This window comes from Scyliorhinus canicula, chromosome 18, assembly GCF_902713615.1.
Source record: "Scyliorhinus canicula chromosome 18, sScyCan1.1, whole genome shotgun sequence".
In the NCBI taxonomy this organism is placed as follows: Eukaryota; Metazoa; Chordata; class Chondrichthyes; order Carcharhiniformes; family Scyliorhinidae; genus Scyliorhinus; species Scyliorhinus canicula.
In genome coordinates, this window is record NC_052163.1 from 99735013 (window position 1) to 99752365 (window position 17353).

Genomic DNA, 17353 nt, shown 5'->3' on the forward strand with positions numbered 1-17353 from the left:
GTAGGTCATGCCTCACAAACCTTATTGAGTTTTTTGAGAAGGTGACCAAACAGGTGGATGAGGGTAAAGCGGTTGATGTGGTATATATGGATTTCAGTAAGGCATTTGATAAGGTTCCCCACGGTAGGCTATTGCAGAAAATACGGAAGTATGGGATTGAAGGTGATTTAGCGATTTGGATCAGTAATTGGCTAGTTGAAAGAAGACAGAGGGTGGTGGTTGATGGCAAATGTTCATCCTGGAGTTCAGTTATTAGTGGTGTACCGCAAGGATCTGTTTTGGGGCCACTGCTGTTTGTCATTTTTATAAATGACCTGGAAGAGGGTGTAGAAGGATGGGTTAGTAAATTTGCAGATGACACGAAGGTCGGTGGAGTTGTGGATAGTGCTGAAGGATGTTATAGGTTACAGAGGGACATAGATAAGCTGCAGAGCTGGGCTGAGAGGTGGTAGATGGAGTTGAATGCGGAAAAGTGTGAGGTGGTTCACTTTGGAAGGAGTAACAGGAATGCAGAGTACTGGGCTAATGGCAAGATTCTTGGTAGTGTAGATGAACAGAGAGATCTCGGCATCCAGGTACATAAATCCCTGAAAGTTGCCACCCAGGTTAATAGGGCTGTTAAGAAGGCATATGGTGTGCTAGCCTTTATCAGTAGGGGGATTGAGTTTCGGAGCCACGAGGTCATGCTGCAGCTGTACAAAACTCTGGTGCGGCCGTACCTGGAGTACTGCGTGCAGTTCAGGTCACCACATTATAGGAAGGATGTGGAAGCTTTGGAAAGGGTTCAGAGGAGATTTACTAGGATGTTGCCTGGTATGGAGGGAAGGTCTTACGAGGAAAGGCTCAGGGACTTGAGGTTGTTTTCGTTAGAGAGGAGAAGGCTGAGAGGTGACTTAATAGAGACATATAAGATAGTCAGAGGGTTAAATAGGGTGGACAGTGAGAGTCTTTTTCCTCAGATGGTGATGACCAACACGAGGGGACATAGCTTTAAATTGAGGGGTGGTAGATATAGGACAGATGTCAGAGGCAGTTTCTTTACTCAGAGAGTAGTAGGGGTGTGGACCGCCCTGCCTGCAACAGTAGTAGACTCGACAACTTTAAGGGCATTTCAGTGGTCACTGGATAGACATATGGATGAAAATGGAATAGTGTAGGTCAGATAGGCTTCAGATGGTTTCACAGGTCGGCGCAACATCGAGGGCCGAAGGGCCCGTACTGCGCTGTAATGTTCTATGTTCTGTTCTATATGAGTAATTCTGATTAATTGTGGGGGAGGGGCGCTGGCCTGTAATATGGTAAGTAGAAGCCGTGTTAAACAGAGATTGATTAAAAGAGTCAATAGCAAAAGACTATCCTACTCAGCATCCGTGCAACCAATATGAAACCTCAGATCAGTATTTCTATCACTACTTGTCATCTGAGGAGGGATCAGGCCTTGCCTGACAATTTACTCAAAACTCCTTGAGGAAATAGAAGTTAAGTCGCCCAATCTCAGATGACCACAGGCTGCTTTCCCCTTGAGGGGGGATAGCTGACTGGTGGTTATTTAACCTGAGGGTCACCACACTTCAGGCGAGGGGCAAGATTGAGAAGATGAAGCCTTCATGAATAACCTCAGCCAGTATGGGAATTGAACCTGCGCTGTTGGCCTTGCTCTGCAACACCATTCTGGCGTCCAGCCAACAGAGCTAAATAACAACCCTGTTGACTGTAGAGATTATGTACCGATAAATCTTCGTGAGCTCTTTAATACCGAGGGACGTGGGCAGCACGGTGGCGCAGTGGGTTAGCCCTGTAGTCTCACGGCGCCAAGGTCCCAGGTTCGATCCTGGCTCTGGGTCACCGTCCTTGTGAAGTTTGCACATTCTCCCCGTGTTTGCGTGGATTGCGCCCCCACAAGATGTGCAGGCTAGGTGGATTAGCCACGCTAAATTGCCCCTTAATTGGAAAAAATGAATTGGGTACACTAAATTGATAAAAAAAAGAAAAAAAAACTGAGGGGCAGTTAATAATCACTTCTCAAGACATAGAAGGCCAGCTGCTGAGGTGGATTGAAAATTAACCAAAATGGAGGGAGCAAAGGGCATTCGGAAAGCGAGCTACACTGACATGGCAAGGGTTCACTGGCGAGTAGCGCAGGGGTCAAAGTACGTCAGTGGTTTGAGCTGCAGCAGATATGCTTACAGATGAATACATATAGTGGGGGGAGGAGATGTCAAACAATAGGAAAGAGGAAAATCAACAGCAAAGAAATCTGGATCTTTTAACTTCAGATGTTAAAGCCACATTTATTGCCCGATTTCTCTGAGAAGGTGTTAACAGTAAATCGCGTGGGCCTGGAGTCACATGTAGGCCAAACTGGGTTAAGGATGAAAGACATTAATGAACTGGTTGGGTTTTTTGCTCACACAGAAGTTTGCGCATACAAAGTGAGCAAATTTATTGAGTGACAACTTGCTATAATGGGAATTGAATTCATAGTCCCTATGTTGCTTGCTCAGCAGGTTAGGGGATTGATGAGGGTCAAATTATATTAATGTGGATTTGAATATTTTCCGTGCACTTTGAATTTTCTGTGCTGACTAACCTGGAACTTCTTACGCTTAGCACTTTTCGAGAATGAAAATGTACATCACCTTGTCTCTGGCATCCTTAGCGGAAAAAATATCGAATCAGGATGAGTCCTGTCTCCAGAAATCCATTGAGACAATCCTAATTTACCTGGAGACAGATAGAGCCATGCAGAGCACCGGCTTCCTGACACAGGTAAGGTAACTCTGAACCTTAAAGGGACCTCAAATCTAATCACAGAACAAGTAAAGTGCAGATGATATATTTGTTGTGTAAGAATGGTGAGATTTATAATCTGTTGTGCACCAGTGTTGTCAGTTGAAAATGTGGTGGGGACAAATTTTCTGGTCCGCGTTTATGCAGTTGACTGGAGCAGCATGGTCAATATGAGTTGTGCCTACCCAGGCTCAGGAATGCAGCTAGTTCCTAGCCAAGGCCACTAATATTGCCCTCGGGCATCCCAGACACAGACCCCACCCTCTGGTTAGGCTTAAACTGGCAGGTCAAGAAAACAGCACAGTGGTAGACCTGTGAGACCTGCCTGCAATCGTCTGGAGAGCAGCCTTTGGGACCTTTTGTGAGCAGTTGAAGACTGGCAGCCAGGAAAGACTCATCCTGGTTAAGGTGTGCGGGGAGGTACTGTCAATAAAATAGACCTTGGCATCCTTCTCTCTCTTAAAGCTACCCCTGGACTGCTGCCAATCTTCTAGTCCATGAGGGTCCTCTCTTTATCGCCGACTCTTATATCAGCTAATGCCTTTCAAACTAGGGACCAGGCCAGGAAAATTGACTCTGGTGATCTTATAGTAACAATAGTAATAATTATTACAATTTAAAAAAACAATCTCACTCTCTGGAGTGTAAGGATCATCTCTCAATCCTCTGGAATTTAGGAACTGTCTTTCACTCAGTGTGCGGCAATGCTTTTCTCATATTACAGCACACGGATGCAGGAGACCTATTCAACATCACACGCCCTATCCTCATCCACCTTTCGAACAAGACCTTCAACTGCGCAAAACCTGCTACCAGAAGTACACGTAAAATATCCTGAGACTCTGATGCTAGTACATCGGATATATCCTCTCAGTGTCACAACCCAACATTTAACCAACACCACTAAACAGTGATTAACTGATCACTTATCTATGGGATCTTGTGAGAAAGTTGGATAGAACTTTTGCCGAGAAAATCATTAATTGGCCATAAAATGCTTTGGGATATCCTGAGCTCAGTGGGCTAGACAGCTGGTTTGTGATGCAAAAGAAGGCCAGCAGCGCGGGTTCAATTCCCGTACCAGCTTACCCGAACAGGCGCCAGAATGTGGAGACTAGGGGCTTTTCACAGTAACTTCATACTTGTGACAATAAAAGGTTATTATGTTATTATTCGGGTGCGAGATAAATAATGTTTTTTTCCTTGAAATCAATGGTTGACATGACAACAATGGCAAGGTGGCAAATATTTAAAGGGCTACTATTTTGGGTTATTTTGCTCCGTTCGGTTTGCTGTACCTCTTTAAGTGCTTGTTATAAAAGTGATGCCTCTTCTAATGTAGACGCATATTTTGACACTGTGTATTGGTTGGTACTTTCCATTTGGCACATAAAACTTGCAGTAATACATCTCAGCTCATGGTATAGTTGCCTACTCTATTTGGATATAATCATGGAACTTACATCATATGAACCCTCACTTCCACTGCCCCACCCAATTAACAGCAATCTTTTCTATTTCCGATATTGCAATAATTCATTGTGAGAGCATTCTAAGAATATGGAAAAGGCGTGATGTTATTTGATATCGCTATGATTTTTCTTCCTGATTGCTTCCACGGAACACAGTTGCATAGGTCAGAAGTAGAAGTCAGCCATTCAGCTCTTTGAGCCTGCTCCACCATTCAGTGGTGATTGATCGTGGATGATTTGTCTGTGGTCTCGACTTAATTTTCCTGCCTGTCCCTCATGTGTCCCTTGCCTTATCAAAAACCCGTCTAACTCAGCCTTGAATAAATTCAATGACCCAACCTCCACTGCTTTCTGGGGAAGAAAGTTCCACAGAATAACAACCTTCTCGAGAAAAAAAGAATTCTCCTCCATCTTAAAGTTTGAGTCCTAATTCTAGTCTCTCCCACTATCTAAGCTGTTAAGTCCCCTCAGGATCTTGTATGTTTCAATAATATCGCCTCTCATTCTATCAAATTCTGAGGGTATAGGCCCAATCTCTTCAACTTTTCTTTTTAACATAACCCCTTTCTTGCGAGGATGAGTCACATGAACTTTCTCTGAGCAGTTTCTAACTCAATTTTATCTTGTTTTTAAATAAGGAGACTGATGCACTATCAATTACGACGAGACAAGAGTAGAGTGTAATTGAGGCTTTATTACGCAGAGATGTGTAGCCTCCCGCAGCTGCTGCCGAAATGGCTGCTGCTCGGAGAGCCCACACATTTATACTCCGCCTACTGGGCGGAGCCAGCAGACAGGGATCTACCCCTGTACCTGTAGTACAGGGGCCTTACCGTAATACACCTCATATGCGGTATATACAATACAACAGTGGTGACTACCACAGAGACCAAAACCGTACACGGTGGGGTAAACTTTCCGGTCTAGCCCGCCGCGCGAATTGTCCCGGGCAGGGCGGACAATTTTTAAAAATATATAAATTTAGGGTACCCAATTCTTTTTTTTCCATTTAAGGGGCAATTTAGCGTGGTCAATCCACCTACCCTGCACGTCTTTGGGTTGTGGGGGTGAGACGCACGCAAACACGGGGAGAATGCGAAAACTCCACACGGACAGTGACCCGGGGCCAGGATCCGAACCCGGGTCCTCAGTGCCATGAGGCAGCAGTGTTAACCACTGCACCATCGTGCCACCCTGAGATGGACAATTTGATAGACCATTGAAAGGCCCATTGACCTTGGACGGGAATTTTTGGTATCAGCACAAGCAGAGAATTCCGCCCAGTATGACAGATGTGGTCTCACCAATACCCTGTGCAGCTGCGGTAAAGCTTCCTTATTTTTATATTCCATTACCCTTGCACTAAACGCCACATTCCATTTGCCATACTAATCACTTCCTGTACTTGCAGTTTAACTGTTTGTGATTCATGTACCAAGAATCTCATGGGGGTATGGCAGTTAGCACTGCTGCCTCACCTTCGATTCCGACCTTGCGTGACTGTATGTGGTGAAGTTGGCACGTTCTCCCCGTGTCTGTGTGGGTTTCCTCCGGCTGCTCCAGTTTCCTCCCGCAGTCCAAAGATGTTAGGTGGATTGATCATGCTAAATTACCCCTTAGTGTCCAGACAAGTGCGGGTTAGGAGGGGTTATGGAGATAGGGTGGGGGAGTGAGCCTAGGTAGGGTGCTCTTTCAGAGGGTCGGTGCAGATTCGATGGGCTGAATGGCCTCATTCTGCATTGTAGGCATTCTATGGTTCTAACACACCCAGACCTTCTGAACCATCAAGTTCAACATTTTCTCTCCATTTAAATAATATTCTGCTTTTCTATTCTTACTGCAAAAGTGAACAAGTTCACATTTTCCCACATTGCACTTATTTGCCAAATGATTGCCCACTCACTCAACCTGTCTATATCCCTTTGCAGACTCTCTATCTCCTCTTGACCACTTACTTTCCTACTGATATTGGTGTCATTGACAAATTTAGCTACCACACCTTAGGTTCCTTCACCCAAGCCATTGATATCGACTAAATAATTGAGGCCCCAGCACTGACGCCTGTGACATTCCACTCGTTTGAGCTTGCCAACCCAAAAAAGATCAGTTTATCCCTACTGTCTGCTTCCTGTTAGATAACAAATCCTTTATCTACGCTAAATCCTTTATCTACAGGGCAGCACGGTAGCATAGTAGTTAGCACAGTTGCTTCACAGCTCCAGGGTCCCAGGTTCAATTCCTGGTTTGGGTTACTGGTCTGTGCGGAGTCTGCACGTTCTCCCCGTGTGTGCGTGGTTTCTTCCGGGTGCTTCGCTTTCCTCCCACAGTCCAAAGATGTGCGGGTTAGGTGGATTGGCCATGATAAATTGCCCTTAGTGTCCAAAAAGGGTAAGTGGGGTTACGGGGATAGGGTGGAAGTGTGGGCTTAGGTCGGGTGCTCTTTCCAGGGGCTGGTGCAGACTCGATGGGCCGAATGGCCTCCTTCAGCACTGTAAATTCTATGATTCTAATATATTGCCCTCTGGAGCTGGTGCTCTTACCTTTTGTTGTAACCTTTGATGCGACACCTTATCAAATATCTTTTGAAAATCCAAGTGCCTCACATCAACATGTTTCCCTTTGTCCACCTTGCTTGTTACTTTCTCAAAAAATGGAAATAAATAAAACACTATTTTCTTTCCACATAAGCATGTTGAATCTGCCTGGTCACACATTGATTTTCTAAGTATCCTGCTCCAACCTCCTTGCTAATGGATTGTAGCACTTTCCCTCTGACACATGTTGGGCAAACTGGCCCATAGTTTCCAGCTAGCTGTTCCCCTCTTTTCTTGAACAAAGGTGTTATATTGTTTTGCAGACTGCTAGGACCCTTTCAGAATTTAATGATTTTTGGAAGATTCTAAACAATGCATCTACTATCTCTACATTCACTTATTTTAAGACCATAGCATGCAAACCATCTGGTTCTGGGACTTGTCAGCCGTTAGGTCTAATAGTTTGCCAGCATCTTTTCCCTGTGATGATGATTGTTCACTTCTTAATTTTCAAAAATCTTTGGGGTGTCTCAAGTGAAGAGAGTCACAAAATACTTGTTCAACAACTCTGCCATTTCTTTTTTTTCTATTATTAATTCCCCAAATTTACTCTTCAGCGGAACAACATACCTTTTCTTATTTAAATACTTGTTGAAATTCTTACTGTTTGTTTTGATATTGCTAGCTAGCTTTCTTTCAGACTAAACTTGCTCCTTTATTATTTTTTTAGTCACTTTTTCCTGGCTCTTAAAATCTGACCAATCTACTAACCTACCACTTATCTCTACAGATTCATATTGTGGTTTTTCAATTTGATACAATCCTTAACTTCCTTATTTAGTCTTTTTATTTTCTTACCCGGATTAATGCTGAGAGTTATTAAATATCTCCTTAAAAGTCTATTCTTGCATCTCGACTGTGCTGCCTTTAACCTAGTTTTCTACTTCACTTTAGCTAACTCTGCTTTCATACCCTAATAATTACCTTTAATCAGGTTTAAAACACTTGTCTTAGACTTACACTTACTCCATTCAAATGGAATGTGAAATTCTATCATATTGTGATCACTGTTACCCAGTTGCTCCTTTCCCATGAGGTTATTGATTAATTCTGTCTCCCTGCTCATTACCAGGTCTGGAATAGCCTGCTCCCTGCTTGCTACTAGAATGCACTTCTCTTAAGAAATAGTCTTGAACACAGTCTATGAACTAATTTTTCCAGATTCCTTTACTCATCTGATTCATCCAATCTACATGTAGATTAAAGTCACCAATGATTAGGGTAACCCGATGGCACAGTTGTTAGCACTGCTGCCTCACAGCGCTAGGCACCCAGGTTCAATTTTCAACTTGGGTGAATGTGGAGTTTGCACGTTCTCCTGTGTCTGCGTGGGTTTCCCCTGGGTGCTCCAGTTTCCTCCCACAGTCCAAAGATGTGAGGGTTAGGTGGATTGGCCATGCTAAAATTGCCCATAGTATCCAGAAATGTCCAGGTTTGATGGGGTTACGGGGAATAGGGCAAGGGAGTGGGCCTAGGTAGGGTGTTGTTTCAGAGGGTCGTTGCAGACATGATCGCCCAAATGGCCTCCTCCTGCACAGTAGGGATTCTATCGATATGGATTCTATGGACTAAAACGGTACCTTTCTTACAAACCCTATTCATTTCTTCCTGTATACTCTGGTTCGATAGTGTAACTATTTTTTTAAAAAATTATGAAATTTAGAGTACCCAATTAATTTTATCCAATTGAGGGTCAATTTTAGCGTGGAATCCCCCTACCCTGCACATCTTTGGGTTGTGAGGGCGAAACCCACGCAAACACTGGGAGAATGTGCAAACTCCGCGCAGACAGTGACCCAGAGCCAGGATCGAACCTGGGACCTTGGTGCCGTGAGGCAGCAATGCCAACCACTGCGCCACCGTGCTGCCCTAGTGTACCTATTTTTAGGGGTCCTGTAAACTACTCCCACAAGTGACCTTCTACCGTTACTATTTCTTATCTCTACCCAAACTGATTCTGTATCTTGTTCTTTTCGCTAATTTACTAATGACATTCGTAATTAAGAGAGACACCCCACTACCTTTTCCTAGCTTCCTATCTTTTCAAAATGTGAAATACCTTTCAATATTCAGGTTGGTGACCCTGCTGCCACGTCTACGTGATGGCAATCAAGTCGTACATCTTTATTTCTATCTTGTGTTAATAATTCATCCACTGTCAAGCTTTAGTTCAGGGAGACTCCAGGACAACCTTGGAAAATTGGCAACACCGACTCACGAATGACATAGTAACATTTTACTTGGCCTGCTTGCGATGTGTGGCCTCTGCTGGTGGACTTTCCCTGTGAGTTGCGATCAAAGAATTATGGACAGTTTCATGATCTGGTTTTATTCTTACAGGAAAATATACCAGAATCAAATCTTCCACATCTCCCCCTCCCTCCCCTGCCTTATTTATCCTAGAATCCTGTCTCTCTCTCATTCTCACTCTTTCTCTCTCTCTCGCTGCCTAGCAGCAATAATTGGTGCCCATCTCTCACTAGCTTTCCGATCTCTGTTTCTTATTTCCAGTGGTCAGAAGTTCCATTCAGAGTTAATCGGAGTTTTTCCTCAAGTTAAACCGATGACGAGCTCGAAAGCGGCACACTGTTTACATCACCAGCTTCAGGATCCTTAGGGAAACATCCGGTCGAACAATTTCCGGAAATGTGTATGAACTGGTTCCAACAATCCTTTTGTGTGCCTAATGCACCTGTGTTTGAAGCTCTAAATGGACCCAGAGTGTCAGTTAATCTCTGGCAGAGGGCCGAGAGCAGCTGCTTCCTGTTTCCAAGATGCCAGCAGTGTCTCGGTAGCGGCGCTCTGAGTCACAGTAAGCTATGCCAGCACTTCACTGCAGCACTGAGGGGATAGTGTGTTACAGTAATGCTCCTGTCTGCATTCTTGGGTGAACGTAGAAGGTGGCTTGAAGACGAGCAGGAGAGTTCTCCTGGTTCCCGGCCCACATTCGTTCATGGGAACGTAGATAATTTGCAGCACACGGTCCATTCGGCCCATTGTGTCTGTACCATCTGTTAAATAGCAACCCAGTCCAATCCCACTTTACAGCTCTTGCTACTCAGCCCTGTTATTTACAGCAATTCAAGTGCACATCCAAATAATCTTTCAGTGCAGTGGGGTTTCCGCCTCTCCTTCAGGCAGGGAGTTCTGGACCCTGGGTGAAAAACAATTCTCCTCAATGACCCTTAGGTCCTCAAGCAACATCACTTTAAAAACAATCTTGTCATCTATTCCCTGCTGTTTGTGGGATATTACTGTGCACAGATTGATTGGCAAGTTTCCTTACATTACTGCAGTGGACTGCAGTTCAAAAGCACTTCATTGGATGTAAAATTCCTTGGCCCTTGCCTTCTCAGAGAAACTAGAGATGGGCAATCAATATCGACCATAACGTCTTAAACGAAAGGTGCTACATAAATACAGTTCCTTTCTTTTTCACTACAATTGCTGCTCCACTTCAACTGATTTGCCTTCAGTGAGGCAAATGGCCCCCTGCTCCCATTCCTGCTTTCCTGACCTGGCAGAATATTGGGAAATCGCAATCGCGCATAGCTAAAGATAGTTCTGGAATTTAAACCCAGACTACCACTAGTGAACAATGCGAACACTGGTTTCTCTCCCCTTTGGACATGAAGAACTTACATTTTTGCTTTCACGACATTTTGTTCTGTGGGGCACTGCCCCTTTGCATTGTGGGACACTCTCTTTCATACTGTGGAGCACTGTCTCTTTGGTACTGTGAGGCACTGCCTCTTTGGTACTGTGGGGCACTGTCTCTTTGGTACTGTGGGGCACTGCCTCTTTGGTACTGTGGGGCATTGCCTCTTTGGTACTGTGGGGCACTGCCTCTTTCATACTGTGGGGCATTGCCTCTTTGGTACTGTGGGGCACTGCCTCTTTCATACTGTGGGGCACTGTCTCTTTGGTACTGTGGGGCACTGCCTCTTTGGTACTGTGGGGCACTGTCTCTTTGGTACTGTGGGGCACTGCCTCTTTGGTACTGTGGGGCATTGCCTCTTTGGTACTGTGGGGCATTGCCTCTTTGGTACTGTGGGGCACTGCCTCTTTGGTACTGTGGGGCACTGCCTCTTTGGTACTGTGGGGCACTGCCTCTTTGGTACTGTGGGGCACTGCCTCTTTGGTACTCTGGGGCACTGCCTCTTTGGTACTGTGGGGCACTGCCTCTTTGGTACTGTGGGGCACTGCCTCTTTGGTACTGCGGGGCACTGCCTCTTTGCATTGTGGGACACTCTCTTTCATACTGTGGAGCATTGTTCCTTCGCACTGTCAACATCCTAGAGGTTACCATTGACCAGAAACTGGACTGGACTAGCCATATGAAAATTATGGCTACAAGAGCAGGCCAGAGACTAGGACTCCTGAGGCATATAATTCACCTCCTGACTCCCAAAAGCTTGTCCACAATCTACAAGGCTCATGTCAGCAGTGTGATGGAATACTCTCTACTTGCCTGGATGAGTGCAGCTCCAAGTGAATCACCACATAATGCACCCCGTCTGCATGCAATCAAACATAATTAATGCGAGAGAACACAAACTCTTGCTCTGTGGGGCACTGCCCTGCCACTCTGGGGCATTAACTCTACTCTCTTCCTCTCCCTCGAACATTTCCCTCACTATCCCCTCTACCTCTCCTTCTCCTCCCACCACATGGGTGTATAATCCTTGTTAGCTCTTTCTATTGACACCTCCCGCTCACCCTCAATGTGTTACACTCTATGTGGTGCTTAATGATTGGACAGTTGGTCACTCCATGGACGTATTATTAACTTGGTAAACAAGTCAGGTAACCAGTATTTAACTAGTGCTGATCTTTCAGGTGGAAGAGCTTTTAAGGAATCTGAAGGTAGTATCGGGAGCCACAGTGAAGCTGCAGGACTTCCTGAAGGATGTGGACATGCAAATTGACCTGATGTACAGGTAATGCATCCTGCAGGTAACAAACTGCTCCTCCGTTATATATGGGCACAGGGCACACACACACATGTATTGGTAACAGCAGTCACCTGATTAACAAATACATTTTCTCCATTCATAAATGTTACAACACGTATCCCGGAGGCCCACTGGTTAGGTACTGTTGAGAGAAGCGTCCATGTAACTTGAAACATCCATTCAACTTTGACCTTGTAACCCCTTCCTGGGGTTGTGACCAGGCCAAAGTTCAGCAACTATTGTTAGAGTAGATCAGTATCTTGGGACTCTTGAGATGAGAGGAATGGGGTGCTGAAACTACTGGTGAAAGAGTTGGCAGTGTCCTGTGTTCTCCCATCTCAGCCACGTCATGAGGATATCATCAGGGGCAAGCATTTCCCAGGGTCCAGAGAGGCTTGTGACAAGGAAGGGAAGAAAGCAGGCAGAATTGGCACATGTATTTCATCTTAGTCAAGATGCTGTAAGCTACAGGTATCCATTGAATCTCCTCACATTTGGCAACCAGCAACATCTGAAAATCTCAGCCGTTCATCAGACACGCCCTGAAGCCTAAATTCTGACTCATTTTTTCTATGGCATCGTTGTATTAGCTGCTGTTAATCGGAACCCGCTTCTCAGAATGGAGTGCTGTAGGGAACAATACTTTCTGTCCTATTCAAGTTCTGGCCACATAAAAATCTCTTTGGGATCAGCCAGATGGACTACAATGACCTTTTCTGGCTCTTTGTATTCCTTTGTTTGGCCTAATGTAATGGATGGTTCCACTTAGTTCCAGGTTCACAGTAATGGCAGGAAAAAGTCCAGGAACCCTGTTACCTTTCATCGAGTCAAGGAGCTGTTCAGCTGGAAATCCTTTTGACATTTATTGTGAAGGGTGTTTCATGCCTAATTTGATCCAATTAACAAGACTGGACAATGTTTATAAATGAGTGGTATCCATAGAGACTTTGAACAAACCCCTAGTGTGAATGGGTCAGTGACAGATTGCACCACATTGTAAGCCGGGAGCAGATTCAATGGCAAGGATGTTTGTCTGCAGTAAGTACTTTGTGTTTTCCTCTAGAATTGCAAAATGCCTGCAGAATTACTTGGACCTTCGCCTGATGTGGCTGCGGAACATCGCGATGAAGCACGTTGAAAGGAAACAGTTTGTCGAGGCGGCTCATTGCTTCGTGCACAGCGCTGCCTTGGTGGCAGAATACTTGAGCCGGGTCGAAGGATCTGTTCATCTGCCCATGGGCAGTGTGAATTTCCAGGTCAGCTTCTGGTAACGTGCGCCAAACAAAGACAATCTGCGGCTTTACAAGAGCTTTTGTGTGAGAGACATCCCAGGGCACTTCACGGGAGTGTCATTAAACAAAGTTCGACAAGGGGTGGCACGGTGGCGCAGTGGTTTATCACTGTGGCCTCACGGCGCCGAGGTCCCAGGTTCGATGCCGGCTCTGGGTCACTGTCCGTGTGGAGTTTGCACATACTCCCCGTGTTTGCGTGAGTTTTGCCCACACAACCCAAAGGTGTGCAGGCTAGGTGGATTGGTCATGCTAAATTGCCCCTTAATTGGAAAAATGAATTGGGTACTCTAAATTTATTTTTTAAACGTTTGACACGATGTGTTGGATCTTCCTGTAACCCAGGAAAACCCAACCTGTGCACTTTTGCACCTTCCAAAAAGCACATCCAACCTAGTGTGTCTTGTCCCAGGATTTCTGGCTTTTCACACAGGTTTGCACAGCATTTTCCAAGCATGTTGGAGTGCATAGGGAGTGCAGGTGTGGAGATAAGCCGGTTTAGAGGGCCAACACAGCAGCCATGCAGCACAGTAGCACAGTGGTTAGCACTGTTGCTTCACAGCTCCAGGGTCCCAAGCTCGATTCCTGCTTGGGTCACTGCCGGTGCGGAGTCTGCACGTTCTCCCAGTGTCTGCGTGGGTTTCCTCCGGGTGCTCCGGTTTCCTCCCACAGTCCAAAGACGTGCAGGTTAGGTGGATTGGCCAGGCTAAATTGCCCTTAGTGTCCAAAAAATGTTAGGTGGGATTACTGGGTTATTTATTTATTTATTTTTAAATTTCGTGTACCCAATTATTTTTTTTCCCAATTAAGGGCCAATTTAGCGTGGCCAATCCACCTAACCAGCACATCTTTGGGTTGTGGGGGTGAAACCCACGCAAACACGGGGAGAATGTGCAAACTCCACACGGACAGTGACCCAGAGCTGGGATCGAACCTGGGACCTCGGCGCCGTGAGGGAACAGGGCTAACCCACTGCGCCACCGTGCTGCCCTGGGATTACTGGATTATGGCGATAGGGTGGAGGTGTGGGTTTTGGTAGGGTGCCCTTTCCCAGGGCTGGTGCAGACTCAATGGGCCGAATGGCCTCCTTCTGCACTGTAAATTCTATGAAATTCTATGAAAGTCTCCCTGAACCTCAACTTTCAGCCCCCTCCCCCCACTGCCTTTAGATCACCCATGCATCCTTACCCTCCTTTCCAGCTCCTATGCCCACTCATATTGCTCATGCTACCCCATGCTACTTCCACGTCTGGCTCCTTTTATGCTCCCATGTATCCTCCATAGCCATTCATCCAGTATCCACTATGTACAGTCCTCACAAGCCATGCAATAGCAATGGGAATTATTTTATAATCATTGGGGGGAAAAGTTAAACCTCTAATAATCTAATAAAAACCCTGAATTCAAAATCACTTTACATTGATACTCAGAAAAGGAAACTCCAATGTTAAACAAATGAATCCTTTAATGCCTATTAGATTTGTAAACAAACCAAAAAAGCCACATCTGATTGCAATTATTCTTGGATCAATAGATAATTGGTTATTAAACTTTTTGAAACACAGCCAAACATTCATAACAGTTGTCATAACAGAAACGTCCAGTTAATTTCCTGAAACTGACACAACAGAATAGTTTCCCATTTCTACTTCAAAGCAGAGTTCCTGTCTGCTAATCAAGGAGAGCAGGTGCAGAGATTCTTTTCAACTTTCTGACGCAGTTTTTTTTAACAGCCAAAGTGCTAGTCGATTTAAATTACAGCACAAAACATGACAGAGGGGCTGACAGGACATTTGTTCACACTTTTTAATGCAATATGTTACTGTCTTCAATGGAAAAAAATATTGCAATGCACGACGACATTTGCACAATGGTGGTAAATGGAAGGCTTAATGTACCTTTGGCAGAGCAGATCTCTATGATGCATTATGGTGTTCAAACACATTGACATTACAACACATCATCCAATAGTCATACTTGAAGAATCGAAACGTTTTGCACTTACCTTTCAGAATGTTCCCGTTTCCTCATCAGGCTTCCCACAGTGGTCATAAATTCTTCACGGGGGTATATTTTTTTCATGGCCTCCAAAAACCGCCCCAGCGTATGACAACTGTGTGGAGGAGGAAATGCAATTTTCTGTAGTCCTCACAATGGCAAACTTGACCTCTAAAGATGTTGGGGGGGGGGGGGGGGGGGGGGCGGTGTTTTGCAGCTAAGGTCTTCCCCATTCCATGGAAAGGCCTTGTGTGAAGATGGTATGGGCTCAAGAGAGCTGAGGAAAATTGTTTATCCAGCAAAAAAAAAATATGTTCTGAATTTGTGACCGACTCACATCTCAATTGGAGATGAAAATGCAGTGCCACCTGTCATTAGAATGGGTGTTCAAAAACCTGGTCAAAGATATAGTTCTCAAGGATCATCTAAAAGGGCGAAAGAGAGAGAGAGGGTGGGGGATGGGGTGTGTGTGAAAGATTTAGGGAGGGAATTCTAAAAGGTCAGAAACTGCCGGGAGTACCCCCACCCAGGCCTAAAAGGTCAGCTCAGAGTTTCAGACCCCATATGGTCATTCCTTTGGCAGTTCACACGCTGCCTTGCCATGGATGAGATGCAGAGTATCTGAGGATGAGGTGTCCAATTCAAGGTCGACTGCCAACATTGGTGTCTGTAGATGTGGAACCAGGTTTAGTTAGGGACCTCGTTTTGTTCATTAATTTCATGAGGGCCGCAGGGAACAGGATTGCATTCCTTCCTCATCTCAAGACTTGACGAATAATAGATCAAGAGGAGAGAGGCGGCACCAATCCCTGTGTCAGCGCCTTATTATAAAGGAGTGAGCTGCCTGTCAGTGAATTGACAGGATATTCTGGATTGGAAAGGTGCTGCCCTCATTTTGCCCAACTGTGCCCTTCTTTCCCTCCCTCTTTAGTCAGTGCCACGGTTTGATGGGCCCTTTCCGAGTTCACTTGCCCCAGTTGTCATCCCTTGAGCACTCGCTTTTAATTTTTTTTTATTAGTTCACAAATCTCAAAATATTACATTTTAATGTTTGTGATTTAAAGAAATCATTTTAAAAAGTGAATGTGAGTTTATTATTGTAAGATGTTGAAACCAGTAACTTTTTCAACACCTGAATACTGGCTGCTTGTTAGTCCCCGATTGGCGCTGGCCATAGGTGGCCCCTGATTGGCTGCTGGCCTTAGGTGGCCCCGATTGGCTGCTGGCCATAGGTGGCCCCTGATTGGCCACTGGCCATATGTGGCACCTGATTGGCCCCTGGCTACCTTGTTTGGCTACTGGCACTCAATGGTCTCTGATTGACTTCTGGCCATCAATAGGGTCCGATTAGCCGCTGCCATTAATGATCCCTGATTGGTTGTAGACAATTGATGGTTTATGATTGGCTGTTGGCAATTTATCTTCTACCTTCTTTCTTCACCAGAAAATTTCCATCAATGTCTTGGAGGAATCTTTGGTGTGTGATGAGGTCTTTTCCATGGAGAGGGAGGGCATTTGCACTGGAAACTGCTTCAGCGAAGAGGGTCTCCTGGAGTATCTGGACGAGGCAGTCGAGCTCTTCAACAGAGTATGTGTCCAACCTACATCAAGCTAAGCGACAATGGCTGAGGGATCTGTCCAGATCAGATTCAAGTTTGCATTTTATGATTCTGTGCTCGATGGAGCATCCAGCTTGGTGGTCAACTCATCTGGTTGACAGCGCTCCTGATTTCTCGGGGATTTTTTATTTGCTTGCAATCTCACCTTGCAAACTTTGCCCTTGAATCTCCACTTTATGTTCCCTTGGGAGTAAGAATAGGGGGAATAGATTACAGACGATATCTCCAATAATTTTCCCAGAAAGAGAATGATGGGCCAAGCATGCGTCACTTTTAGATTTGGAGTACAGATGGGCTGCGAAAATCAGAGGCAATAACCCACCAATGCCACTTTAAGGAGCAGCGGTGTGAGCTTCTCAAATGGGAACTTGGTTCTGAATCCACAAATTCATCTCTGGATATGAAATAATAATCATTGAGGAGCTCTCCCCTATCATTTCAGACCTAGTGGAGGTGAAGGCGATGCAGAGCAACCAGAACCTATCACTGTCCTGTTTTAGGCTGCATTTAATACCCAGCTCCACTGATTTCAGCATCAGGGGGTAAATGTAATTCCTCTGATTCTCATTCCCGCTCACCTCCAATTTCAGGTGACACACAGCCTGTACTGTGCCTGATGAAGGGGTGTTTGATGTT

General features: G+C 45.2%; 1 protein-coding gene across 1 annotated transcript in view; it reads left to right on the forward strand.

The window, feature by feature from the left end:
- LOC119953774 (dedicator of cytokinesis protein 7-like) overlaps positions 1–17353 on the forward strand; it is a 328309-nt gene that overhangs the window by 274091 nt on the left and 36865 nt on the right. Inside the window, 4 exon segments of the mRNA XM_038778389.1 lie at positions 2611–2769; positions 11696–11796; positions 12875–13067; positions 16543–16686. Of these exon segments, the coding sequence (XP_038634317.1) occupies positions 2611–2769; positions 11696–11796; positions 12875–13067; positions 16543–16686 (597 nt within the window).